This window comes from Lachancea thermotolerans, assembly GCF_000142805.1.
Source record: "Lachancea thermotolerans CBS 6340 chromosome A complete sequence".
In the NCBI taxonomy this organism is placed as follows: Eukaryota; Fungi; Ascomycota; class Saccharomycetes; order Saccharomycetales; family Saccharomycetaceae; genus Lachancea; species Lachancea thermotolerans.
In genome coordinates, this window is record NC_013077.1 from 63,351 (window position 1) to 90,123 (window position 26,773).

Sequence of the window (26,773 nt, forward strand, 5' to 3'; positions counted from 1 at the left end):
GGGGGTCGTCCCTCAAAAGCACCCTTTCAAGCTAGAGAGTGCTTCCTTGTTCCAAGGACAGAGGAAGATTGACCTTTGAATTTTGGACAAGTTCCCTAAACTGCTATAGAACTCGCTCATCTTCCTGGCAGGGACCTTATTCTGTCCGCCAGCTGCGATACGTGCTCTTATCTTCTTGTCCAGTGAGCCCCAGGATCCACTGTCATTTGGAAAGAAAAACGCAGTTCTTTGCCATTGCTGCTGACTTTCGCAGTCTTGGGAAAGCTTTGTATTGAGCTGCTGGATCAAAAATGGAATGTCGCGGTGTCTGTCAGATATCATATCACTCAAGGGCAGGCTCTTCAGTTCCGACAAGATAGCGCGCATGTCATCTGGAATACCCTCCAAGAGCGAAATCACTGCGATTGTGAGCGTAACAGTCAGGTCTGGACCGTTGGAGTTAATATAATCCACCAATTCCTTGAGGGCAACTTCGCGAGTCTCTTCTGACTCAACGTTGTAGAGAATCTTAGCAACCAATATCACTAGTTGCTTTGATTCCCCTGGGCGGTCAAGCAAGACTTTGAAGTGTTCTAGAGTCTGATCGAAGTCATCCAGGAAAAAAGAAGCTAGTCCCATCACGGCATGGTTTGAGGTAATACACTTCTCCGCTACCTCGTTGTTGTGCTCGGCAAGAATACCCAACGATAAGTCTGCACTTTCGATTGCCGTCTCGTAATCTTTTAGACCAAGATAGACACGAGCAAGTTGCGACTTCACAATGGCAAAATGAAACAACTCGGAATCATCTTGTGCCTTTTCGAACCGTTTCTCAAGTATGTCCAGAAGGCGGTCAGAAAGTTTACGCGCCGCTGCATAATTGCGTAGTCTCTCAAGAGTGAGTATAGCGCATTGTAGGGCAAATTTGTCATCTGGGTTCTTTTTCAAATAATCATCTAAGCCATAAGCTACAGCGCTCAGCTCCTGACCAGGTCCTATATCCCTCTCATCATCACCGCTTCCAATTCTTGTTTTCAACACGCTCTTAGCGTACAATAATTGGGCACCTTTTGACTTCCCGTTTGACAGAACAAATGAATGTGCAAATAGTCGCGCACTGTCTTGTGTCAAGCCTTCTTTCTCGGACGCAAGAGCAAGGCCAAACCACGGAGTAGAGTCTTGTGGCGCAATGCTTTGAGACTTCATCAAAACGGCACGTGCGAAAGCAACATCGTTGTATCTTAAGGCTAGAATAGCCATATCGTACCATACACTCGTTTCCCTCGGATTCAGCGCTGTGGCTTTGATAAAACAGTGCTGCGCAACTCTGACGTTTAGGTCAATAGAAGCTATTCCAAAACCAATCCAAGCCTCTGCCGTGTTGGATTGATACTCAATTGACTTCTTGAAACTTTCAATCGCGGCATCCCGATGGGAGTTTGACTTCAGTATCACAAACGCCATTAGTTCAACTATTCCTAGGTTGTACCACAAGGAGGCTCTTACGGTCCGGGGCAACGAAGCGTAGTCGGAGCATGCGATGGCATGTTTGCCGGACAAGACAAGGAATTGCGCAGCAATTGCAACGTTGTCTTGTTCGAGGTCGGACAACAGCCCCGAAAGCGTGACATGATCTATTTTATCGATTTCATCAGTATTGCGAAGTTCTGCCACCTCAAAAATATTTACCAAGCTTTCCAAAGGTAACAAATGAACCTGTGATTGTACCAAACAAATCACCCTGAGCGCGTTGGAGAGCGATAGCCACATGCCATGAATTTTGTAGTCAATATGCAAAACAATAGACTCTATCTTGCGAATAGCATCGGCAGCAGCAGCAACCGATCTTGTCAAAAAGCCTTGAGAACAAAGCACATTACAGTGCTCAACCAGGACTTCAACCATGGAAACCTGGTAGCTTTCCTCGTCGGGGTGCTCAGCTGTGAGCTCTCGGAAAATTTCAATGCTCTCATCATAGAGCCCCATCTTTGACAATGAAAGGGCTTTGAAGTAGTGGGCGTACGCATTGCCGGGGCTAACTTCAAGGGCCTTCTCAAAGACCTTGACTGATGCCTCCACCCTCCCACAGCTATAATATGCCTGACCGAGACCAAGCCAAGACTCCAAATCAGCAGGCTCAACACGTAGCGCAGATTGGAACCATTCAATAGACTCTGATTCGGCTTGTTTTTCGAGGTGTGCAATACCTAAAACGCGATAAGGCCAATTGACGTTTTGTAGAATGCTTTTAGACTTCTCTGCTTTTACAACACGTTCCGCTATCAGTGACGCAGATTGCCAATCACAGGAACCACAGTACTTTTCGCACATGTACCTAGCGGCAGTCAAATCACTAGGATCCATCTCGAAAGATTTGAAGTAACACTTGAAGGCTCTGGTCGGATCTTGATAGTATTCGGAATATATATCACCCAATGTCGAATAACCAGGCGCAAAATTCTCAGACGTTTTGACGGCTTGAACTAGCTGTTTAAATGCAAGCTTGATATATTCTTTTTCAGAGCTCTCTCCGGCATTAATTTCCCCGTGCTGTTTGTAGACATAACCTTTCGCCATTCTCCAGTGGTTCAATGATCTGAACTCGAGTACCTTCAAGTCAGAACCTTCGACGTTGTTCAGGATATATTTGAACCTTTCAATGGCTGCATCTGGGGCATCCAAATGAAGCTCACTCCATGCAAATTCTGAGAGAACTTCGTAATTGTCCGGATATCTTTCAGTTACCTCTTTGAGAAGCTCATACGCTTCTTGCCAGTTCCTGCGTTCGATTGCTATCAGACCTTTTCCCATTTTTGCGTGCACATTGTCCGAATTTTCTGTGAGAAGCTTTTCAAACAAGGCTAGGGCAGTTGGGTGGTTTTTCGGCGCTTCAAAGTAGGTATATGTAGTCGCCAGATCTAAAGTCAATTCTCTTTTAGAGTTGCTTAGGTGTGCACCCATGTTTTTGACACTTTGTGCGCAAAGTACAATACCTGCCTTAGTGTAGTGTAAAGCTGATTCATATTCCCTCGTTGATACGTAATAATGAGAGACGATGCGGTGCGCGACTATACTTTGTTGGGTCTTTTTGATATTTTCAGTAAGCGAGAGAAGGACTTCGTCTTCCGACAGACCGAATGTTGCTTCCTCCATCGATGGATCCACTAACTGCTGGAGCCTACGCTTTTCAGATTCGTCCATGCCATCTTCGACCACGTCGTTTATGCTATCAACTGAGGAAGTACCCGAATTGTCGGTATCCTCACCTTGGAAAGTCTTTTCATAAAACTCCTTAGAGTTGTAACTTGATTGTTCTGAACAAACCCAGGCATAAAGTACTGCCGCCAAAGGCTCCTTAGGAAACTTCTTGAGAAACTTTGAAATGACGTTCACGTCCATACAGTCTAGGTCCGAATAGTCCTGCCATTCAAAGTAAAGCTGCCACGCAAGCAGGAAGTCATGGTCAACCACCACCATATCTTCGACCATATTCCTGACTTTTGTAAAGAAATGATGCTTTATATCCGCAGGCATCGACTTAAGCACCCTTATTCTGTACTCTAGCCATTTAGACTCAAGACCCCGCCTTTTCTCGTCGTCATCTGTTATGTTAATGAGCTGTTGATAGAGCTCGTCGATCTCTGAGTCTTGATAAACTTGCCACGCGATGGAATTTACTTTTAAGTTGTAATCAGGCTGGTTAGCACTTATTTTGAGCCTTTCCCGACTGACGAGTTTGGACACTTGTTGCTGCTCTTCGGCCGAGACTATGTTGAGTAGACCTTGAAGGGCATCCTGTGGGGTTATCAGGTGCCGCGACAAGCGCTCCGCCATTGGTGTCCCTGGGCGCATGTGTCTTAAATATGATTCCTGACAGTCTCTGTAAAAGTTTTTGAAGTTCCTGATGTCGTTAACCAGATCCACCATGGGCAGCTGCTGCTGGACAAGGTGTTCGGCGTATTCTCCACATAAGTCAAAAAACTCATCAAACGACACAATCGTGGGAGCAATGTTGGCTGTTCTAAAGAGCATGAAAATCCCCTTCCATGCCAACATATTTCCGGGGTCCATATCAATGGCGGCCTTGTAGTGCTTCTTAGACTGCGCCAAGTCGCCGGTGCACGAAAATGCCTTTCCAAGAAAGACATGAGCAAAATAATTGTTTTTATCAAGATTTAGAACCTCTTTCGACTTCTCAATAGACTGTTCATAGTCCTCGCTAGCTAGTGCATTCTTGGCATCCTTTAACAGCTGCTTTAGTTCTGCCATTGCGTGAAGCCGTTGATCTTGAAGTGTAAGTTGTGAAATAAAGAGGTAGTTGTAGTTCAAAATTTTGTTTGCCGAAACGCAACAGGAGCCAAGAAAGATAAAGCGACTACCATGGAGAAGAGCCCTTCCACGTCATTCTCGCAATTCACGCAGGCGCAGATCCAGCGCATGCGTGATGCTTTTCAATTTATCGACGACGATGGTGATGGAAAGATCACGAAGAAAGATCTCGATAAGGTATATTCCAACCTTGGTAAGTCGGATGTCGCTAAGCAGATCGAGGCCATGTTGGGAGAAAAAGACGGGGAGCTGACATTCCCGGAGTATTTGACAGTAATGGGTGATAGAATGGGCAAGCTGCCGGACGAGGAAGAGCTCTTGGACGCGCTGCGGACATTCTGCAAGAGCTCGGGCCACGAGATGAGCATTGATGCTAAGGAGCTCAGGGAGTTTCTGGACGATGCGGGGTTCAAGGACTCGCAGAAGTTAGATAAAATATTCTCACAGTTTTGCACTACTCAACTGTCAGGGGACCAGGTTTTCAAAGGCCGAAAGTTTCTGGAAACCCTCGAGTGAGCGACGCCGTCCCTGTCCTGGTGTTACAACTCGCAAGCGATTTACTATAAAAGGAAAATGATCCGGCTTTGAGTTGATTTTTACTTATTGTACATGCTGTGGTGCTTCGTCATGGCCTGGCCTGCGCTGTCCGTGTGCGTCGACCTACAGGTCCACAATCAATTCCTCCACACTCCAATCCTCGAAAGAGCCATCTGGTAGGTAACGTCTAATCACCAGCGGGATCTTCTTCTCCGCTAGTTCTTTCATCGCAATGCGCAACGGGTCGGTTTCACCCTCCAAATCCACGAACACGGGCGCGTTCATCGAGATCTGGAGAGCGCGCGTACCGAGAATACGTGCACGTTCGTACTTCGTCATGTATGGCGTCGTGGTACGCTCGTCTTTTGGAATGGCTTTTTCTTTCAGGGTTCTTTTGCGGTTAGACTCGTGTTGCTGGAAGTCTTCAGCACCAGTTCCACCAGTTATGATTGTTTTCCCCGATTCGTCCTTGGTCTCTCCATCCTTGAACTCCTCTGGAGCGTCATAGACCTCCGCGTCGGAGAAGTGCTCGTTATCGAAATCCTCAAAGTTCTCTGGGCCGTCGTTAAATCTGAAGATACATTTTTGCGTTAGTAACGAACTTTAAAGAAGGGGGTCCATTTTTGGCGGCCCTTAAAGAGCTTAAACGTACGCTTCCTCGTAATCAGACATCTTCTATCACCTATTTTTGATCCGCTATGCTTAATGCTTTGAAGAACTTAAAAGTTTTCGATGAGGTGAATTTTTCACTTGTTTCGTATGTCTTTACTGACGAAAAATCAAAAAGATGCTCGAGGTAAAATGCGATACTCATCGATGGCATCTCATCTCATCTAATCATCCGGAGTTAGACTAGATACCGGGCCAGCGACACGATATCTCGACTCGATGGAAGAGTCGGAGGACCACTCAAACTTCTGGGACGTTGGTAAACTCGGAAGTGAGGACGGCCTGCCCTTGGTTAGGTCGGATTCGGTCGGAAGCATACAATCGATTTCAAGCGCTGGGTCGACCAGCTCATCACGGGCAAAAACTTGGGTTTGCGAGTATGAAGGTTGCTCAAAAGCATTCACGCGACCCTCACAGCTAACGGAACACCAAGAGACGGTTCACCAAGGGTTGAAGCCTTTCACATGCACTGAATGCGGCCGGCAGTTCACGCGGAAGACGCATCTGGAGCGTCATATGTTCACGCATACAGCGGAAAAACCCTTCCACTGCTCTCACTGCGGGAAAGGTGTTACAACGCGGCAGCAGCTTCGGAGACACGAGATTACACATACCCGATCCTTCGTGTGCCCGCACGAAGGATGCGGAGAGAGCTTCTACAAACACCCTCAACTGCGCTCGCACGTCCTCGCGGTACACCTCCAGAAACTGAACTGTGAGTTTTGTGGCAAGAAGTTCCAGAGGCCCTACCGCCTGAAAAACCACATTGCAAAACACCACAACCCAGATACAGTCTATAAGTACCAGTGTTCGCATGGGTCGTGCGTAGAAGCATTCAAGACCTGGACTGCCCTGCAGCAGCATGTGAAGGAGGCGCATCCCAAACTCCAGTGCCCTACCTGTGGGAAAGCTTGCGTGGGCGAACAGGGTTTGCAGATGCACATGAGGGTCCATAGCAGCATGACAGTTATCAAAAACTGGAAGTGCGAGTCTTGTCCAGATCTCTATTTTGCAAAGAAAGCGGACCTCGTTTCACACTGCTTAGAGCATCACAAAGACCTCGTTTCTACTTTACTGAATGACAACGAGCGGGAGCCTGCTGAGCCCTCGGCCACAGCCTCGCCTAATAACATACCTCTTGAATCTGGTGCACGTCCTTCTCGTCTGCGCAGTTCATCCACTAAGCATGATTCAGAATCTGAGCTGGAGTCTATTCAAACCGAGGTGAAGCTTAGAAAATACTTTGATTCTGGTAAATCATCAGTATCTCTACTGCTCAATTCTGCTGGCCGAAAACTCAAATGCCCTTATTTGGGGTGTTACAGATCTTTCAAGACCGAAGAAAAATACGAAATGCACATTCAAAAGCACAAGATTCATCAGCTTAAGCTAAAAATACTGCAAGAAAAGAACCAAGCAACTTCCCTGGCCTCGGAAGAAAATGAGCTTGAAAGTAATATGGAACGGAAAAACGGTAATTCACAGGATCTGGAATCTCTGTCGGCAGCAGCAAATAGGTAATTCATCATTACGTTTATATCTGTTATATTCGAAAGAGACGAATCAATAAAGCAGCATAGAAGACGCGCTGGGTGGCGCCTTGACCCGTGGTGAAACCTCATGTTTTTGTGTCTTTAATTTAATAATAAGCTTTTTGATAGAACCCAGTCTACTCGGCTTTACTTGGACAAATTCATGTCACTCATGAAAAAGAGTAAGTCGTCGTCTTCTTCTTGATTCAAAGAATCATCCTTTTTGGGGAGAGCATCAGACACGTTAGTCTCAGGCGAATTCCCGACAATAGCCTTGTGCAATTTTGCATGCGCAGGCGTGGCCATTGTGGTGGGACCAGAAAAGTTGCTCAAAGACTTGAAGGGTAATTGGCTTTTACTGAACGAGCTGGACACACTCCTCACTGATCCAGGGGACGTTGAGCGGTTTCGAAAATTTGTTGATGCTGGATTCATAGCGGATCGGCCTACCAGTAAGTCTTCTTCGTCTTCTTCGTCTTCTTCGTCTTCTGCGTATCCTTCGTTGCTCGATGTGCGGCCTCCTAGCCTTCTTCCGTCATAAAAGCTTTCATTTAAGTTTGAGATGATTGACTTAGGTCTTTCTGTAGAGCCTCTTGCACTTGAAAGCTCACCTAAAATTTCGGGGCGATAAGAATCTGATCGACTCTGGGAAAGCCGCATGGGAATGGAGGAGTACTGGATGGAAGGGGAGAAAGAGGAGTTTGGAGAGTGAGAATTCGATCTGTTTCGTGGTTGACTTACGCTAGGGCGTTCTAGTGACATGCTCATAGAAAGGTCAGTGCTTAGATTATTGTTTGTGGTACGCATGCCTTGGAACTTCAACAGAGAGTTTGAAATATCAACCTTCGTTCCTTTGTTCTTCAGCTTCAATTCCTTCCGATCATCCAGAAGCTTCATGAAATCCAGTAAGTCCCCTGAAGGAGACTCGTTAAGCTTGCTTGGTTTCTGTGATCTTTCAACGCTATCGGACCGCCTAACGCTTGACTGACGCCGAAGACGCCCAAAAGAAGACGAATATTTGGACAAACTTCCACTGCCTATGCTAGAGGGCTCCAAGTGCGATTCATGTAGTTGGGAGGTTGGGGCAGTGATCGACCCATTACTAGGCCTTTGAGCTCGTAATGCAGCAGCTACAGATGTTGCGGAAGGGTTTCGACTGAGCGACCCCTGCTGCACTTGTGGCAGGGATCCACTACCAACGGAGCCCGCTTTAAACGGCTGGAGTTGTCTCGCAAGAACTGTGCCCCTCTTTTGTGGTGAGGGCTCGGCCAAGGGGCTGGGGCTGATTGTGGTGTTGGGTGAAATTGACATTGATCTGTTGCTGTTCATTGATACTCTCCTAAGAGACGGCGTAGCAACAGGTGCTGCACTGCGTGAGCGTGTTTCCTGGTTAAACTGAGTGTTGTATTCCTCGCTGCCGTTTACATGAAAGTCGCAGTCCTTCCTATAAGACACCGAAATCCTTAATGAGCCAAATTTGGTGCGGATAGGTGTTATTTTTCGTTGTTCCAAATGCGCAGGCAAATTTGTTTCGTTGATCACATTCGAATATGTGGCTATCAGACTCTTGCTAAGCCCTATTCTGCCCTTCGATACGATTGGTTTTGATCCATCCAAGATTCTTGTTCCCAGCTTTACCGGAGGGGGCGCCTCGGGTGAAACGCCTGGCCTGATAAGGCGGGCTTGTAGCTCACTTGCTGGTAGCAGACCCACAAGTGTCTCCAAGTAGCGGAATAGCAGTACAAGCTGCCGATATAATTCTGAGACATTGTCATCGGTATCCTCCGATCCAGAAGATTGGAGGCTTGGGCTGTCTTCCCCATTATCTAGCTGGATGAGCCAACGTTCAAGCATGATTTCCGACTTCTTAGTGCCCTTGCAAACATTCCAAGGATTCCCGTCCTGATCTTTCAACGTCACTTGCTGGGACGGGCTTAGCCGGGCCAGATCGAGGTATGTCTCTATTACCAGTGGGGGCAAAGACTCGCTTCCGTCAAATGTGGTCCATGGTTTAAGCTCACGCTCCAGTTTCGTGTCTCCAAAGGTTTCGATGTTGAACCAGCTGTTTGTGGTTGGCGGCCCCTCGTCAGCCGCTGGAGCCCCTTTCCAGCCCTTGGAGTGGCAAATAAGGAGCGCTGCCTTTAAAAAGAAGTTATCTATCAGTTCCCAAAGCTGTTTATCTAAGCTTGTTGTCATTACAACTTCTGCTTCAGCATAGCATTGAAAGCGTGTACTAAAAACTGCTTGTAAAGTGTGTCAGAGGTTAAAAACCACCCTTTAATTTCTGGACCAATATGGGATAAACTTCTGATGATAATGAAAACCTACTTGAATGGTGCAGGCCTTGCGAATAGAAAGCTCTTTAGGCCTTTGGTTCACGATTGCTGACTGTTCAAGAAAGGCTTACTTGTTGAGCTTCAGAATCCCTTAGCTTGACGCGCGTTTCGTGTATGACTATATTATTATTTCGTTGCTACATAGCTTTACGTTATCAAAGTCTGTTGAGATGGAGACAAAGTACCAAAAATGCGGCATTGACAAGCCCAAGCGTGAGAGCGCTGCATTTTGAATTTAGCCATAATTCAATGTTCCCATAAATCGTAAAAGAAATCCAAAGTAGTTGCAGAGCTCCAGGCTTGTGTAGGGCTCGAATCGGAGCATAGCGCGCCGTCCTTGTTAGTGAGTTCTGTCAAGCCAGCCCAGGGACTGCCATAGATAAAATTGCGCTGGCCTTCGAATCTGTTATACAGCTGCTGGTAAAGGTAGGAGGATGGCTTGGAGCTGCCTTTGCTTTGGCAGCGCGCATCAGCCGCGAGATGAAACCTGTAAAAGGCGCGCATAAAGTAGCCATAGCACCACACCCATTCAGGGCCTTGGTGATAGTTCCTACCTTTCGAGGTCGCAAAATCGGCCGAATCCTCTCCATTGTTATAGTTGGGGCGATAGTTGTAATCACTGGGATCGAGAGTCCGCATACCCACAGGACCGCGAATTATGCGGTCAGCGTTATCAAGCGCCTGGAGCGCAAGTTCGGGAGTGAACAGCTCTGGAGCAACAGTCATAGCAATGGCGAAATTTGGCCTTAATTGGTAGTCTTCATAAGGCTTTCCAGCCTTGTACAGGTCCTTGTATATGCCCCTTCTGTTGACTAAAGTTTCATCAATGTCATACTCCGAATCTTTTGAAGGATCCGATGGTACAAAGTATTTTGCTTCAAAGTTCTCTTGAACCAAGTTGTTCCATTCCTTGAAAGTGACCTGGCTCCCGTCTTCCTTTTCAACTTTAGTGTATTTAAAGAGCTTTTTCTCGTGCAATTCCAAGACGAACCTCAAGGCGCTCTTCAGAAGGCCGCTAATTTCAACGGCAGCTCCGTCCCTTGGAGTACCGGGAACTCCAAAGGAGCCTGCTTTTTCGCTTTCTCCCATTTTATCCATCCAGGTGCCACAGTTGTACTGGGAACCTCCATGAATTAAACCTGTCGACCAGTCCACATGAATCTTGACGTCAAACCCTCGATCGCTCATGACTCTGTCCAGCTGAGGGCCAGCATTAGCTTCCCGGTAACTGATGCCCTTGGCATGTCTGGAAAGGATTTCGAAAATGATGTCTTCAATACTGGTTTCATAAGAGAAAGCACGAGGGTCATCCACGGTGATATAAGTATCATCGAGCGGGAAACGCCTTGGAATCTTTTCACGTAAAATGGATTCTCCATCGGGCGCCATTTTCACGTAATCTTGGATGGATTGTATGAAAAGCCATGTGGCATCGCGCGCATTGTAACGAGGGTTCCGGCCTGCATCCAAAAGGTTGGGGATTAAGCCATGCTTCAGGGTCCTTGCAAATGCTAAGATATGTTGCTTAGCGTCGTCAAATCGAGCTGTCGTGAGAAGTAGACCTCGAAGTGATATAAAAACATCTCTGCCCCAGCACCTCATGTAGTCAGTGGAAAAATGAGGGAGTCCTGCAGCCATACATGGTACATTCTTCTCAGGGATGAGAGAAGTCGAACGCATCTCGGACAACATCTGAACCGAAGTCAATGCTAAGCTCTGAACAAATCTTGTTGAGGACCCAACGTTCTCAGGCATATTTTGAATAGCTCTGAATCTGCAGCACTGATACGCAATTCCGATAACCAATGCGAAATAAGTTGGTACCAAAAATGATGGTAGCTTCTTGACCCGATCAAACCGAGACGCAAGCCACGCTTGCATCTCAGATATTCCTGGCTGCTCCTTGTAGTTTTCTAGCCTTTGAACGACATAATCAAGCGCCCAGTGACCACTTCTCAAATGGTTGCTCATGGGGTGAGCTAGATCATTCGAAAAGATTATCTTGCGTAACACGCTAACCCAGCCTTGGAGGCCGCAATACGTCAGTCGCCCAAAGTCAGGAACATCGTAAACCCCGGAACTTCCTGCACTTATATCGCGCTCCTCTGCATCACACCGGTACAGTAACCCATTGAGGGAGTAAAGATTCAATTGTTCAGATGCCTTCAAGGCACCAGTTGTGAGAAACTTCAGAAGTGTTTCATCAATACCATTCTGTTGCGTCTTGAATACGGCTATTGATCCCTGGGGAAAGCTGTCAGTAATTTCTATAGTAGACTCTCCTAAGTCTTCGTTATAGTCGACTTTAAACCCTGATAATTCTTCTAGCTTGCTAGGAATGCCTTTGATTATATTTTTGTCTTCAGGAACTCCTCCAGCTTTGAGTAAAGAATATGCAAAGCTGAACTCACAACGAGATCCGGTGAATTTGATTTTGGGTAGCTTTTGCTCACCTTTCTCACCAAACTTTGTCCGCGCTACCAAAAACCACCCGCTTCCGTTTTTGGCATTATTTCTCTGGAAAGTGATATATTGACCTTCGTGGTGAACATGCATTTCAGAATCTTCAATGTCAGCGCTACCTTGAGCAATTTCGTCTCTAATTTTGTGCAGCTGCGCTCTAGCTACTGAGATGCCGTCATTGGCAGTCACGTCGTAGGTTCTTGCCTCGCCTACCACATCCAATAGGTAGGGAAAGCATTCATCATATCCATAAACAGATCCGATGGCCGATGAGCAGAAACTAACTAACGCAGCATTTGGTAATGTATCTTCTAAAGTCCTCTTTTGAAATGGCGTCTCGTTATCGTGTGTACAGTCCATAAATAGTGCATGAGGCGGTGTGGCAGTTAAATTCTTTGGAATATTGACCTCCGATACGCGCTTGGCGTTATGGATATGGAACTCTTCAACTTGCCTGTTCGTGGGGTAGGCAAAATCATCCAAAGGCATAAACTTATATGAGCCAATTGGTCTTCCTCCGTGTCTATGGACAAGCCTTGACAATTCTTCTTCAGACCACGCCTGCATAGCCTCTCTTATCAAAGAAGATGTTCCAAGTCTCTCCACAAACAAGCAGTCCATGGCCTCGGACCCGGAGAACAGCTCTGCAGCAACATATAGGTTGGGTTTGTGCCTCCTTGCTAAATCCAGATAATACTCGCCCACATGTAAAGGTGTTGAATGGCAATTGTCTATTCTGAACCCATCAAACAGCTTAGCACAAGTTTCAATGTACTCAGACATTTTTTTCCACAAAAACGGTGAGTCTTCGGGTTTGGCCCCATACCTAAGCTTAACACAGTCCCCCCAAACAATAACTTCGCGCCTCAGGTAAGCTTTTGATTGAGAGGATGCGAAGTCAACTAATGGATTTCCATTCCAAATCCAGCCATTATTGGCCAAGGCGTACTCCTCTCCGTCACTGCCATTAAAACGGGTAAAGTAAGGTTCAGTAAGCGGCGATTTGTCGGTAACAGGGCCAAGTTTGGGGCCATGGTCGTCCACCCTCAAGTATTTGATCCGATTGAAAAGCTGTTCAAGGATGTCACCAATGTCTTCATCATACTCTCGGTACAGAGGCAAATTTATTTCATCAACAATCTTTTGCGCTTCCTCCAAGACGGCATCATTTAGCTCGAAACCATATAGGGTTTTCAGGATAGCAACAAACTTAGATCCTTCAAGCCTGTTCGAGAAGCGTTCACCTAAATGACCAAAATTTTCACAAGAAGCGCTGTCACGAATAAAATTCGCCAACTCAACCAAATCGTTTTTGGCACTGTCGGGAATTTCAACTTGGTCGTGAGAAGCCTGTCTCCAATCATTCTTTACCATATCTAAAGCTTGATTGGCATCAATGACATAATACTCCCACAATTTCAAAGAGCCAAGTACATGAATTTTGATTCCATCCATAATTTTGAAAAGATCATGCGTTGAATTCAATTCCGTGGGGTAGCCAAGCTGCCTCAGTTTCCCGCTGAATTCGAGCAATTGCTTGTCAAGCTCCATTGCCGAAATCAAGTGAGGGGCAGTTTTGTGGTTGTAACCAGAGTCCGGGTGCTCTCTAAGCCATGGAGAGTTGTTTGCAGTATGGTTGAGGACAACGTCAGTCATGGCAAGAATTCCATGTTCCTTGTGCAACTTAAGAACCATCTTGGAGACATCATCAATGTTGTTGGGGAAAAAAGCAGGATCGAACTCGAGTTGGTCGTATATCGAATAGGGTGAATTGGAGTCGCCACGCTTTTGCAGAGGTGTAAAATGGATTAAATTATAACCTTTCGACGCAATCTTGCCAAAAATCTTGTCCCAATCACTGCCCATCCACTTTGAGACAACGCTTTGCATTGTCAGTGAGTTTAAGGGAATATAACGGTCATCAATGTATAAGCTAGGAGGAACAACAAAGTAAAATCGACGAGTTGTTTCAAGCTCGTCGCGATCATTACGAAAGGAAAAGTAGAAACAAAAAGGACCGGGCCTAAAAACGGGAAGCTCCACGTGGTGATCCTGGTGGAATGTGGCCTTGATCTCTTTTTTGTTGAATTTGTCGCGAACAAATGGCGTTTTGGCATCGACAGGGCAGTTGGTCCATACAAGCCCATCACGGGCCACTGGAGAACCACCAGGGATGACAAGTTTAACCGTAAAAAGCGGCGAACTCTCATCATAACCATCGTAAACGGGAAGCGAGGGCAGTGTGAGAACGCCCTGGCCATAAGAGCAACTCACAACGGGTTCCCCCTTTCCTGAGACCCTTAGTAGCAATTGCCTCTCCATTCTGCTCGTCGTTTGTGGTCAAATACTGTGAAGCCCCAATTGTGTGCACTTTTGAGATCCAGAGTCTCTTCAAAACCTTAAGCCCCCTTTTAAGAGCGTCAGCTGTTGAACCTACGATTAGCCTTTTCTCAGACTCTAGATACAGTTTGTTCAACGACGAATTTTCGTGCAATTCGTTCGCAAGGGCGCTTTAGCTATGTCTTTAGCCCCTTTATCGTAATTCCTTTGACGACGCCGTACGCCATCTTTAGTTCGAGGACAGAAGGCCTTGCTCTAGCTTTTTATACCACTTTTTTAGGTGCTCGATGACTTCAACCTTTTTGTGTCCCTTTGACTGCTAGCGCCCCTTGTTTGGCACGGACGTCGGTGATGATTCTCTTAAATTGGCCTATCATGAGTTAACTCACTTTGCTTCGCAGAATCAGCAAAGGTCTTGGCTGGCCGCAACTGTGAAAGAACATGATTCCATTGGCTTTTAGCGGTCACATTGCTTGCCTGTATGCTTTTCCAAGGGCCTATATGGAGGGCCGAAACAGATGCAGGCGTGTCGTCCATTAGAAGTTACGCTCCGCGTCTCAATCTCAGCACCAAGATTTTGGGTACTTTCATCTATTAGACAAATTGTTTGGAACAATGTCTTTGTTGGGCTTTCAAAAACAAGCCAGGATCAGAATATTATTCAATTGCAATTGAGTTTCCCCGTAACGTGTTAGGATTGAAGCTTCAGAAAAATCTCCTTGAGACATCAAATAACTGCTTACCCCACGTCGAATAGACGTAGTAAGTGGGTGGAGCTTTGTCTGCTGGTCTTTGAGTAATTCTGAGTCCGTTTGTGCGGACTTATGTCCGTTTGTGCGGCCTTATGTCAATTAAAGACGGTTGCGTTCCGTTCTCCTCGTTTCTCTCTGTCGCTGCTGGTCGCAGGATAAATTAACTAGTGCCAGTTCGTGTCAAAGCGATCGCATCGCATACTATGTCCTATACAGGCTTAGAAAACTAGCGACATCAGCTTGTAGAAGGCATACAAGGCAAGGATGGTCCAGAAGAACAAGAAAAGGACCAGGTTGTTGGCACCGAATTTGTACACGTACAGCTCCTGCAGTTGCTGCAAGTATTGCACGATCACCTTCCCAGAAAGCTTAGATTCGCCCTCGGTTCTGACACCAAACGAGAATGGCACTTCGCCAATAGCGTTCTGTCTTGGCAAAGGCAGCTTAACAAGCAGATCCAGAGCGATTTTGAAGCCCTGAGCGTTAATCTCCTTGGCATCTGAGTTCAACAAATACTTCTTTTGTAGGCCGAAAAACCCGCTCATAGGGTCAGAGGCAGTCGTCAATGGTCTCGCCATCATACGGGCACCGGAGGAGATGACGCGGCGGTACAGTGGCCAGTCCTTGTCAATACCAACGCCTGGTGCGTATCTGGTACCTAGAACAAAAGCATGGTTTCTCAGAACGTCAAACAATTGAGGCACGCTCTCTGGAGGATGCTGCAGGTCCGCGTCCATGCAAATTAGGTATTGGCCCTGAGCCCCGTGGAATCCCTTCAAGACAGCAGAAGAGAGACCTCTTTCATCGGTTCTAACAATGATTCTAACATTGTAGCCCTGCTTTTGCAGCGCATCGACTTCCTCGACGGAACCATCCTTAGAGTTGTCGTCGACAAAAATCAGTTCTGTGGTTTTAGAACCATCGTTACCCAGAGCCGCAAACAGCCTTGTGGTCAGTGGCTTAATGTTTAGTCTTTCGTGGTAAGCGGGGACAATTACAGAGTTTTCAATCGCCATTATTCTGTCTGTGTTTGTTTGGTGAAAGAAGCTCGGATGTTTCTGTTGACGTGTTTCTGCAGTTGTTTTGTAGTCCGATGTATGTATTTTTCACGGTGCAGAAAAAGCACCGTTTCATGTGACCATCAGCCTGGCGCCTGGGCCGTGTGACTTGGGATAGTAGAAAAGAGTGACTGAAAGGCCTAGTTTCGAGGCCTGAGCACTTAATGCACTACCGGTATCCTATAGCTCGTTAAAGAGGTTGTAAAAACATCAAGTCTTTTAAAATTTGCAACACTCTATATGGAGGCACGAATTTGTTGATAGAAGCTCGCGAGCACTACTTTCTTGTAGAAGGCAGCTCACAGCCGGCAAGCGCCTCGAAAAGCTTTGATGAACACTTTAATAGACCCTGCGCTCTGCAGTTGTTGCTTGAAATTTATAGCCAAGACAGGCGCCGAAGTTTCGAAATATTAAACTTCCTAGCACCTGATGCATGGAATAGATGCCACATGACTGTATATTCAGTCTGCACTTGAGGAGAAGCCCTGTCCTTCTTTCTTTTGCGTTCCGTGTTGAAGAGAACATACTGTTTATTGCTCAGCTCCAGAATTCACCTTTATCCGCTCCATACATACTGCTAAATTTAAATAATGATTTTGACATGAAAACATTAAACTCTACACGCCGAGCAAAGAAGGAAGTAGCACAATCACGTATTGAAAGAGTTCGAAATCTTAAAGGTTAGCCTTATAAAACTAATAGTTTGAATTACCGTTAAAACTATTATACAGAAGTGCCAGCCCGTTTCATATGTGTGGCAACGGCTGCGATTTGTCCAACGCCCCTGGCATCTTAACATTGGAGTCCAAAGTACATTGACTTTACTAGCTTTGCTGGTCAAGAGTCTGTGGTTCCTCTTCTTTTTTCTGCAGGTCTTCACCTATCCACAGCACATTGTTACATCTAATAAAGATATCGCCTATTTTCCCTTTTGACTGGCCTTCTATGAACTCCTCTGCCTCTGTAAGTTGCAGATTGAAGTAGTTATCTGTAGATACCAGTAGGCCCTTGTACTGCGTCTTGTTGAACTTCAGCGTCACCACGATGGGCTTGTTGATGAGCTCTCTTAAGAAAGGTTTAGGATTCGTCGGTGCGAGCTATAAGAAAAGTTAGTAACTGTAGTCCAACGGAATTTCTTTCCAAAACCAGATTTGCACATACTTCTGACATTAATGTATTCGAGGATGATGAGCTTGGGGTCTTTGCCCTAGTTTGGTGAGATGGTTATTTCTAACACTAACAAAAGATGTATCAATGATGCTACGTATGATGGGATATACTGATGAATTAAATAGCGAGCGGCGAACAAACAAGCGCGGGCGCTAGATTGGGGTCAGTTTCAAGTTCAAATTAGGTTTGCCTTTGTCGTACTCGATACGCAGCATAGCCCAAACCAGGTCCACCAGGACAGTTGCCAAGCCTAACGCATAAACAAGGGAAATGGCGTAGAAGAAGTTGCTGTTACCGGAGCCTAAATCCACCCACAAGTGGTAGAAGACGGGCGAAAGTACCGAGACATGGATGAAAAGTAGGGTAGAAATGACTGAATAGCGGAAGTACCCGAACAAGGGCCGGAAAAATGGTACAAAACTCAGGAGAAAACCTCCCTCGCCCAAGGTTGGGTATGATTTAGTTAGCGTTATCCAGCACAAACAAAGGATGAAGGCATAGAATGGCTGTTTGTGGAACCTGAGCGAGAAAGGGATGATACACGACACGATAAAAAGGTTGAAGACAGCTTTGAAGAAGGGGATAAACATTTCGAATAGCTCCACAAAGAAGTACCACCAAAGCCCCAAGTTAGGGATTATCTTGCTGAAGGTTATGATAACACCATAAGTAGAGAAAAGGTAGTTCCAGTTTTCGTCGTTAATTTTGTAACTTGAAAGTAGGAGACCCGCCAGTGTAGTAAAGGTGATAGCCACAGTCTTGAACCTGTCCTTTGGCAGCAGGGTCAATATGGGGACGAGAAGCAGTAGAGGGTACAAGGACAGGTAGGCTGCAACTGCAATTGAGGCGGCGGAAAGTACAGCTTTGCCTTGGAGTGCGCTCAACAGTGCGGTTGAGATGGCTAAGTTGCTGAATACCACCGTAGACCTCGACACAGAGGATAACAACACCAGTGGGTTTATTACGTATAGGGCACCTGGAACCCACGCAGGTAAATGCAGGTTTTGGAAACACTTGGCCATTGCAATAAGCTGATATGCGATCGCGGAGTCTGCGCATGTGAACAACAGTGAGATCAATGTGTTGCTGTTGAAAGTGGACATCAACGCCACCAAAAGCGGAGCGTGGTGCATTACACCTCCCGAGTAAAGCGGAAAGTCATTTTGTAGAAGAAATACACCTTCTTGTAAACTTCTGAAGGATGTAACAGGTGTTGAGAATTCAACAGACCGGTCCAGCTGCTGCTGAAGTAGCGGGAAGACCGCTGCCGCGCCGAATCTTGACGCCAGGCATGCAAACACAACTTGCAGTTCCCTCAAGTTCATCCCGGATCTGCTTTTGTGTGTATGCGGAGGTGATCCTTGCTTATTTTGGCGAGAACCTCATCTTGAAAGTGTGTTTTTTATTTAACGTACGATGCTCTCAAAATGTCAACACCTCAAAAGAAGCCTGTGATGGCCTTTGGGCTGAAGAGCGAAAAGATTTGGATGGGACTGGGTCCGGGATGCGAAGTGAGGGGGTAGGAGCATCGCGTTTTACCAAAAGGGGGCCTGCGGCTGCTTTCCACGCATTCCTGACTGCGCTCGTACGTATGTATCAAAGGGACGAATCCGCTAAGAGGCTCACAATGCCGACAGCAGCCGGCTAAGAACCCATTCAGTGGCAGCCATGACTTGTGCTTTCAGCGAGGACGGCGCCTGTTTTTTACGTGGGAGAACGGCCCAGTGATGCGGCGTTGTTAGACACTTGGCGAAGCTCGCGCTTCAGGGACAGGCGCCCTTCATATGATTGCACTAATTAAAGGCAGCATATTTGCGGGCCAAAACTCAAGATGCATGCGCTGAAACTCGAGAGGAGCGCGCCTTCCGACGAAGTGCAAATTAACTTAAGGGGCGGTTGGGCGGCGGCGTAAGCAAAGGTTTACCAGTGTTTCTTTCTGTCAGTGGCGAGCGCGAGGCCGCTAATTGGATGGGGACAGCAGAAGAGCCGCTAGTGGATAGTATCTGCTTATTCGCTATGCCGGGGGTCTCTGCGTTCGGAGTCTTCTCGATGGCCCATTATGTAATAGCCCGGCTCCGTCGTACGAAGGCATGTGTTGCATATGGGCCTCGCAGCTTCCGCTGCGCCAGAAGCCTCATCGCACTACCCAGGCACCATGCACGTCATACGCGCCATACTACTGGACCCTCAATCGCCTCCCCGTTGTGCGAGGAATCAGGAAACTGCCCGAGCCATAAAACCAAAGGAAACCATCTCCATTACAAGAGACATGCTTCGAAGGGGCGGCCGCAACTGGCCCAGCATGCGCCGTCTTTGCGTCTCGCAACGTAAACACTACTAAAAGGCCCGAAGCTACGAGGCCAGATTAAATTCTCTCTGATGTTTGACATGATATCTAAACGTCCCGACTGCAGTGACGAACACTTGGACTCAGTGTCTACCGCCTATCGACCGAAAATCCTGCTGGCCCACATTCTCACTCCGAGGACCTACTACAACTCACCGGCCCTTTTACGTGTCTCAGGTCTTCTCGTGCGGCGCTAGAATGAGGCACCAGCGGCTAATACTGTGAAATACAAACATGCCAGCTAGAGCACGTGAGACATTCTAGTTATCGTCAGGAACGAATACGAAACGTGGCATTGAAAGGGCCTGCTTCGCTTTATGCTCTCCAAAAGACGGCCCATTTGGCTTGTACTTTACACGGTCTAGATAGCGCCGGGCAATTTTGCTCGGAGAGTCGCCGCACATACTAGGTTTTCTCCAGAACCCTTAATAGCTATTGACGGCGGCTTTGTGGGCTCAGAAGGGGAGAGGCAAGTGGGTTGGAAAACTATATAAAGAGACGCTTTTGAGCCACCGAGGACGTTCCTGAGGTTCCCTACAATACTGTGGAAACTCATGTACAGTACATAAAGTAAATAGTGATCACTGCCCCGAGGAGATGCGGCTTCAAGTACAAAAGCATTCCAGTTGTTGAGAAGCTTGCGCTGGCAAGGTACAGCGTCGCAGCCTACATCAGCGGAAAGATGTTTATTTGGCGCTCCTGAATGGTTTTGTGGCCGGCGATGATGCTCTGGAGGGTGGACTATAGGGGATGCGGGTTGCGGTGCTTTTTAAAATTCAACCCACCTCGGCGGCTATTTGAAAGACTGGAAACGCTAACTGCGCAAGGTTTCTCATTAGAGCCGACTCGTGGACTACTGAACTGCCGCTCCTTCCCCTCACAAGCGCGCAGCTCACTACATTTTACGGGGCCGTCACATTGCCGCGCGAGCCCAGCAAGCGCCCAGGTAAACAGAGCTGCAAGAATTGGACATTGAGCGCTCCCGATGGCTACTGACAAGTTTCCTTTCGTCGGCGACCGCCGTGGCGAATGCAGCTGCGCTGATAACAGGGAAGCCCACAGCTGCGTTTCAACGTCGCCGAGTGCACTATAACGGAAGGCCTACTCGAGGGCTGTGCCCCAGCTCGCAGCAGAAAGCTCCTGGGAGCCTATTTCGCAGCGAAGAGGGCCCTGTTCTTAGCATTCCGTGGTCCCACATACGCCAACTGCAGCGTATAGAAGATCTTTCTCGACCCAGATTTCAGGTTGCGTTCAAAGTGATGCACAGGGTGGCAAAACGACAAAGCATTTTTTTCAATATCAAAACATACACGTACACAACGGAACAGATCAGGAGAAAGGCGTCAAAAGGACCCACATAGGAGCCGATAGCCGCACTAGCACTTTGTTTTGAACCAACGGAAGTTGTGAAGGACAGAAATAAAGCTCTTTGTGACCTCAGGGACAGCAATTGAGACTTACAAGACGTGCCTCCACCTCAACCTTCGAGAATCATGGACTTTGAGACGAACGAAGACATCAACGGGATTCGTTTCTCCTGGAACGTTTTCCCCTCTAGCCGCACTGACGCCAACAAGAATGTGGTGCCAGTCGGGTGCTTGTACACGCCGCTGAAGAGCAAGGAAGACCTAATGGTCATGTCGTACAACCCCGTGGTTTGCGGCGGTCCCCAGTGTAAAGCGGTTCTGAACCCATACTGTGAGATCGACCTGCGTTCCAATGCGTGGGCGTGCCCTATCTGTAACTCCAGGAATCACCTGCCCGCGCATTATGCCAACATGAGCCAGGAAAACATGCCTGCGGAGCTCAGCAACACCACTATCGAGTACATCACCAACAGACCCGTCCAGGTTCCCCCAGTCTTTTTGTTTGTGGTCGACATAACCGCCGAGGAGGAGAACTTGCAGGCGTTGAAAGAGTCGATCATTGCTTCGCTGTCGCTGCTTCCCCCTAACGCGCTGGTGGGCCTTATCACCTACGGAAACGTGGTCCATTTGCATGACTTGTCTTGCGACACCATTGACAAGTGCAACGTGTTCAGAGGCGACAGAGAGTATCAGCTGCTTCAGCTGATCGAAATGTTGACCGGCGAAAAGTCCGGTGTTGCAGGTGCTGCCGGAGGCGCCGTCGGTGCGAACGCTGCCCTCAACAAAATTACCCCTTTCTCTCTCAACAGGTTCTTCTTGCCACTTGAGCAAGTTGAGTTCAAGCTAACGCAACTGCTTGAGAACCTGTCTCCTGACCAGTGGTCCATTCCCGCCGGCCACAGGCCTCTACGTGCCACGGGTTCCGCTCTTAATATTGCTACTCTGGTCCTGCAAGGCTGCTACAAGAATGTGGCCTCCAGAATCATCCTGTTTGCTTCAGGTCCCGGCACTTTAGCACCAGGGTTGATCGTTTCTTCAGAGTTGAAAGATCCCCTCAGATCCCATCACGATATCGACTCCGATAACGCCAAGCATTACAAGAAAGCATCCAAGTTCTACAGCATGTTGGCCGACAGGATCGCCCAGAACGGCCACACCGTGGACATCTTTGCCGGTTGTTACGATCAGGTCGGTATGTCTGAAATGAAGTACCTCACAGATACCACAGGCGGTGTGCTTCTATTGACGGACGCTTTCTCCACATCTATTTTCAAGCAGTCATTCCTGAGACTATTTTCAAGCGATGATGAAGGCTACTTGACCATGGCGTTTAACGGCAACATGTCTGTGAAGACCAGTAGGGACTTGAAAGTGCAAGGTCTCATTGGTCACGCCTCGCCAGTCAAGAAGACGGATGCGACTAATATCAGTGACTCAGAGATCGGCGTGGGTGGCACATCGACTTGGAAAATGTCGTCCATTACTCCAAACCACTCTTACGCTGTCTTCTTTGAGATTGCAAACAATGCTGCGGCATCTGCCGGTGTTGTCGGCGGTGACAGGCCAAAATTGGCATACACTCAGTTTGTCACCTCCTATCAGCACGCATCGGGCACAAACCGTGTCAGAGTGACCACTGTCGCTAACCAGCTGTTGCCATTCGGATCCCCAGCTATTGCCGCCTCTTTCGATCAGGAAGCTGCTGCTGTTCTGATGGCTAGAATTGCTGTTCACAAGGCAGAGTCTGATGATGGTGCCGACGTTATCAGATGGATTGATAGAACTTTGATCAAGTTGTGCCAAAAGTACGCAGACTACAACAAAGACGACCCAAGGTCGTTCAGACTGGCTCCAAACTTTTCCTTGTATCCTCAATTCACCTACTACTTGAGAAGGTCCCAATTTTTGAGTGTTTTCAACAACTCTCCAGATGAAACTGCATTCTACAGACACATTTTCACGAGAGAGGATACCACTAACTCTCTGATTATGATTCAGCCCACTCTGACGGCTTTCTTCATGGAAGAGGAGCCTCAACCAGTACTACTAGACTCTGTATCCGTCAAGCCAAACACTATTTTGCTGTTGGACACGTTCTTCTACATCTTGATCTACCATGGTGAGCAAATTGCACAGTGGAGAAAAGCAGGCTACCAAGATGATCCACAGTACGCTGACTTCAAGTCTTTGTTGGAGGAGCCAAAGCTAGAGGCCGCTGAATTGCTTGTTGATAGATTCCCATTGCCAAGGTTCATCGATACTGAAGCTGGCGGATCACAGGCGAGATTCTTGCTGTCCAAGCTTAACCCATCTGACAGTTACCAGGACCAGTCCGCGGGTGGCTCGACTATTGTCCTGACCGATGACGTCTCACTACAGAACTTCATGTTGCATTTACAGGAGGTGACGGTTAGCGGCCAAACATGAGAAGTTGAGCATTCTCATACCACCACTCTAAACAAAGTTCAGTTCTCTTTCTTCCTCTCTAATAAAACGAAAAGGGAAGCGCAGGCCTTACCTCATTGTATACATTAAAACTAGAAGGATCAATAATAGAACCCTCAAGTAGGAAAAGCACATACCAAGATTTTTGAAACACTTGACCACGTAAAGAATTTGTACTATATAGCCTTCCTGCCGCTGTGAACTGGGGTGGCTGAACTTTTGATTGCAGAGGGGTGAAGCCACTAGAGTTCGAATATATGCATATCTAATGATATTCCGTCCAAAACAATGAAGTTGTTGAGGGGTGACTGCTTCTTGCCGAGAATGTTTATAACGTCCTGCGCGACTGTACCCCCAATTACTGCAGATACAGGTGCAAACTCTAGGCCCGCTTGTTGTGAAAACTGTTCAACGTATTCTTGTTTTAGGTTTTCGGAGGGGAGTCCAAGCTGCACACAGGCGTCAGTTGCCCTTTGTTCCAGATCATGCCTGGTCACAGCAGCGTATCCATCTCTGTAAGAAAACAATGCGAAAGTCAGAGGTACTGCGTTCGTGAGCCTTTTGACCTGTCTTTTTGTTAGTTTGCCTTTAAGAGTTCCCTCTTTGAGAACTTGCTCGAATGGTTTGTAGGCATTCCTAGTGACAATTCTCTCGTAAACTTCCGACTGTTCTTCATTAAGATACTCTGTGACCTCAACAACTTCACGGTTTTGTGATAAGGCGCCCAATGGCGTCTTGACTGAGCTCTTTAGTTTCTCATCTGTTGCGTCGAATCGAATCAAGTCCACAAATATGAAGCCAGATAGTCCATTCAAACCACATAGGAAGAAAGGAACATTAAACTTACGTGTAAGCTGGTTTACTCTGATCGCTTCTTCCGTGGAGACATCCGTGGCAATAATAAGATCAAACTGCCCGTAGAAGGAATCAGGCTTTTGCCTGAAGTCTTCAGTATCCACAGTCAAGGTAACACGTGGATTCATATCCTGTATCCGGCTGATTGCAGAGTCGAGGCGTTTAGTACCGATCTCATCTTTGCTCAAGAAGAATTGTGTGCTGAGGTCCCCTTCACTAACATCGTGATTATCTACCAGCGAGAGAAAACCGACCCCGCTGAGGACTAAGTTTTTAGCAATTTCTGTACCTAACCCCCCAAGGTTAATGAGAAGAACTTTTGCGCTTCTCATTCTGGCCTGCGCTGCCATGCCCCACAGCCTAATCTGCCTGTCATATAGAGCGATTTCGTCTTTCAAAGCGCCTCAATGTCAGTAAAGCTTGAACTCAAAATTGCTCATAGATTCCGGAGCTCTAAAAACTAAACTTAACTTACCATCGCTCAATTTGGCCTTCTCGGTGTCCATATCCGGCAAGGTAATTGGTTTCCTATACAATTTATGTCAAAGTTTAAGCTTCGGTAAATCAGTGAAAAATTCGATGCCTTAAATCTTATAAACTTCCTCGAACTCACATTACCTCAAATTCATCAAAGCGAAGGGACAGGCGCCATGGACTTAGCAAAAATATTAGATACAGCTCCGGAGCCAGCGATAGTGGATGCGCAGACCATGGGCGTTTCAGGGGATGTCTCCGGAGACTACTGGTTACCAGCGCCAATGTGCTTATATCAAAAAGAGCTGAGCGAGCAGATAGTATCGCTGCATTATTCCGATATCTTGAAGTACTATGAGACGGAAGACTACAACACTGATGTTGTCTTACACTCGATGCAGACAATGTGCCTCAATAGCGAATACGTTGCAACCCACCCATATTTGCTAATCGACCATTGCGTACCGAAGTCGCTGATTACCAAAGACATTCCTAATCATCTGGCTGAGACAAGCGGCAAGTTTGCTGTTCTTAAAGACTTGATAACCTTAATCCAAGACTACGAGACTGAAACAGCCATTGTGTGTCGATCCGGCCGGACGATGGACCTCCTGGAAGCACTATTGCTGGGCAACAGGGTTAATATCAAAAGATACAGGAGTCCCTCAATCAAAACAAAGCAAAAGGCCAGAAAGCATTCATGCACATGCCACTTGTTTCCTTCCGATGGCTTCGATGAAACATCTGGGTTGCCAGTCGACCCAAAGATATACTTTGATCTTCTTCTTTGTCTTGATCCAACAGTCGATACCTCTATGCCCCATATTCAGCAGATTCTTACTCAGGCGAGGCCTTCAAGCGGACCAGGGAAGCAAGCACCAATAGTGAGACTAACGACTATTAACGCTATTGATCATTGTGAGCTCTACCACAGTAAACTTCTCGATCCAAAAAGCCGTGAATATCTCGTCAGGGTTAGCGCTGCTGTTGTTGTACTTCGAGACGTTGTCGGAACTCTCCCTCCAGATTTACGTCCTATTTACTCCCAAGGTTTAAAGTACCTTGTAGAGTGGCTGGAAGACCCAAGTATTCCGTGGCCGCTACCCGACATATACCCCATCAAAACTTTCACTCCCATGGACGTGGAAAAATCACTATTAACTGAAGTTCGTTTCAACCAAGCTAACGAAAACCTTGCTCATGTATTCAACAACGGAAAAAAGCGCGGCCGCAAGCCTAATTCAGCGTATTCAAAGGAAGGCGAGCCCATATCTTACTATCAATCTAAAAGATTAAAGAACGACTACTCAACAAACCCGCTCAAGCAGAACATGGCACAGTTGACTGGGATCGCCACGATTAATGATGGAGGGTCTGTCAATTATCACCTTTCTGGGGGCCTTCTCACACACAAGCTAATTCAATCAATAGGCGAGGCTTACTACAATCTTGACAGACAATCTGCTGAACTGCAGAATTTTGAAACAAAAGAGCAAAATCAAGTTCATCGACTAGAGCTTGTAATGAAAGAGCATGAAGACATAAAAAACCAGCTAGAGCCCGCTATCAAAGCACAAGATTATAATCGAGAAGAATCCACGAGACTATTGGCAGTCGTAGAAGAAGAACACAAGAAAGTTGCAAGCTCTATGGAAGAACTAGATACTTACACGGAGACGCTACGAGAAAAGAGTCCCGACTTCTCGAAGTTAATTGACTGTCTATTGGAGATTGCCAAAGTCCAGGAGGAAATTGAAAAACAACAAAAGCTAAAGGTTTCGAGAAACAATGAGCACACATACATGACTGAAGAACTGCGACGGGCTAATGAGGCTCTGGCTGGATTTCAAGCGGAGAAAGCTCCCATAGCAGAGGAAACGCAGCAACTAGAACAAAAAATTGAGGAGAAGCTGGCTGAGGACAGAATCCAGTCTCAAAAATCTCAAGAGAGAATCCAGAAGCTGATGGCACAAATAAACGACGAAAAAGCCATATTGGAGACACTGGATAAGCAAGTGGCCTCTATGACGGAACAGCTGAAGAAAACGCCACCGTCGAAAGTTCGCTCTTCTAACAATGCGCAGAGAGGTAAGCACAGAAAGCACTCGGGCAACTCTTAG

At 46.9% G+C, this 26,773-nt stretch overlaps 11 protein-coding genes across 11 annotated transcripts; 3 read left to right on the top strand and 8 right to left on the bottom strand.

The window, feature by feature from the left end:
* Positions 1 to 12: 12 nt before the first annotated feature.
* On the bottom strand, positions 13 to 4,248 carry SKI3 (SKI complex subunit tetratricopeptide repeat protein SKI3; the record flags this gene model as incomplete). Its single annotated transcript, XM_002551444.1, has 1 exon — positions 13 to 4,248. The coding sequence occupies one exon, from the start codon at positions 4,246 to 4,248 to the stop codon at positions 13 to 15; it is 4,236 nt and encodes a 1,411-aa protein (XP_002551490.1).
* A 720-nt stretch (positions 4,249 to 4,968) lies between these two features.
* RPO26 (DNA-directed RNA polymerase core subunit RPO26) lies at positions 4,969 to 5,517 on the bottom strand (the record flags this gene model as incomplete). The annotated part of the gene is made up of 2 exons (XM_002551445.1): positions 4,969 to 5,416; positions 5,498 to 5,517. The coding sequence occupies 2 exons, from the start codon at positions 5,515 to 5,517 to the stop codon at positions 4,969 to 4,971; spliced, it is 468 nt and encodes a 155-aa protein (XP_002551491.1).
* A 216-nt stretch (positions 5,518 to 5,733) lies between these two features.
* Positions 5,734 to 7,035, top strand: PZF1 (Pzf1p; the record flags this gene model as incomplete). The annotated part of the gene is made up of 1 exon (XM_002551446.1): positions 5,734 to 7,035. The coding sequence occupies one exon, from the start codon at positions 5,734 to 5,736 to the stop codon at positions 7,033 to 7,035; it is 1,302 nt and encodes a 433-aa protein (XP_002551492.1).
* A 158-nt stretch (positions 7,036 to 7,193) lies between these two features.
* On the bottom strand, positions 7,194 to 9,242 carry ATG13 (serine/threonine protein kinase regulatory subunit ATG13; the record flags this gene model as incomplete). The annotated part of the gene is made up of 1 exon (XM_002551447.1): positions 7,194 to 9,242. One exon carries the CDS (start codon positions 9,240 to 9,242, stop codon positions 7,194 to 7,196), a length of 2,049 nt encoding a protein of 682 aa, XP_002551493.1.
* Positions 9,243 to 9,628: 386 nt separating this feature from the next.
* GDB1 (bifunctional 4-alpha-glucanotransferase/amylo-alpha-1,6-glucosidase) lies at positions 9,629 to 14,167 on the bottom strand (the record flags this gene model as incomplete). Its single annotated transcript, XM_002551448.1, has 1 exon — positions 9,629 to 14,167. One exon carries the CDS (start codon positions 14,165 to 14,167, stop codon positions 9,629 to 9,631), a length of 4,539 nt encoding a protein of 1,512 aa, XP_002551494.1.
* A 988-nt stretch (positions 14,168 to 15,155) lies between these two features.
* On the bottom strand, positions 15,156 to 15,953 carry DPM1 (dolichyl-phosphate beta-D-mannosyltransferase; the record flags this gene model as incomplete). Its single annotated transcript, XM_002551449.1, has 1 exon — positions 15,156 to 15,953. The coding sequence occupies one exon, from the start codon at positions 15,951 to 15,953 to the stop codon at positions 15,156 to 15,158; it is 798 nt and encodes a 265-aa protein (XP_002551495.1).
* An 866-nt stretch (positions 15,954 to 16,819) lies between these two features.
* Positions 16,820 to 17,165, bottom strand: SMX3 (mRNA splicing protein SMX3; the record flags this gene model as incomplete). Its single annotated transcript, XM_002551450.1, has 2 exons — positions 16,820 to 17,092; positions 17,157 to 17,165. The coding sequence occupies 2 exons, from the start codon at positions 17,163 to 17,165 to the stop codon at positions 16,820 to 16,822; spliced, it is 282 nt and encodes a 93-aa protein (XP_002551496.1).
* A 152-nt stretch (positions 17,166 to 17,317) lies between these two features.
* Positions 17,318 to 18,490, bottom strand: GAB1 (GPI-anchor transamidase subunit GAB1; the record flags this gene model as incomplete). The annotated part of the gene is made up of 1 exon (XM_002551451.1): positions 17,318 to 18,490. One exon carries the CDS (start codon positions 18,488 to 18,490, stop codon positions 17,318 to 17,320), a length of 1,173 nt encoding a protein of 390 aa, XP_002551497.1.
* Positions 18,491 to 21,005: 2,515 nt separating this feature from the next.
* SEC23 (GTPase-activating protein SEC23) lies at positions 21,006 to 23,306 on the top strand (the record flags this gene model as incomplete). Its single annotated transcript, XM_002551452.1, has 1 exon — positions 21,006 to 23,306. One exon carries the CDS (start codon positions 21,006 to 21,008, stop codon positions 23,304 to 23,306), a length of 2,301 nt encoding a protein of 766 aa, XP_002551498.1.
* Positions 23,307 to 23,566: 260 nt separating this feature from the next.
* AOS1 (E1 ubiquitin-activating protein AOS1) lies at positions 23,567 to 24,529 on the bottom strand (the record flags this gene model as incomplete). Its single annotated transcript, XM_002551453.1, has 1 exon — positions 23,567 to 24,529. One exon carries the CDS (start codon positions 24,527 to 24,529, stop codon positions 23,567 to 23,569), a length of 963 nt encoding a protein of 320 aa, XP_002551499.1.
* Positions 24,530 to 24,829: 300 nt separating this feature from the next.
* HDA3 (Hda3p) lies at positions 24,830 to 26,773 on the top strand (the record flags this gene model as incomplete). Its single annotated transcript, XM_002551454.1, has 1 exon — positions 24,830 to 26,773. One exon carries the CDS (start codon positions 24,830 to 24,832, stop codon positions 26,771 to 26,773), a length of 1,944 nt encoding a protein of 647 aa, XP_002551500.1.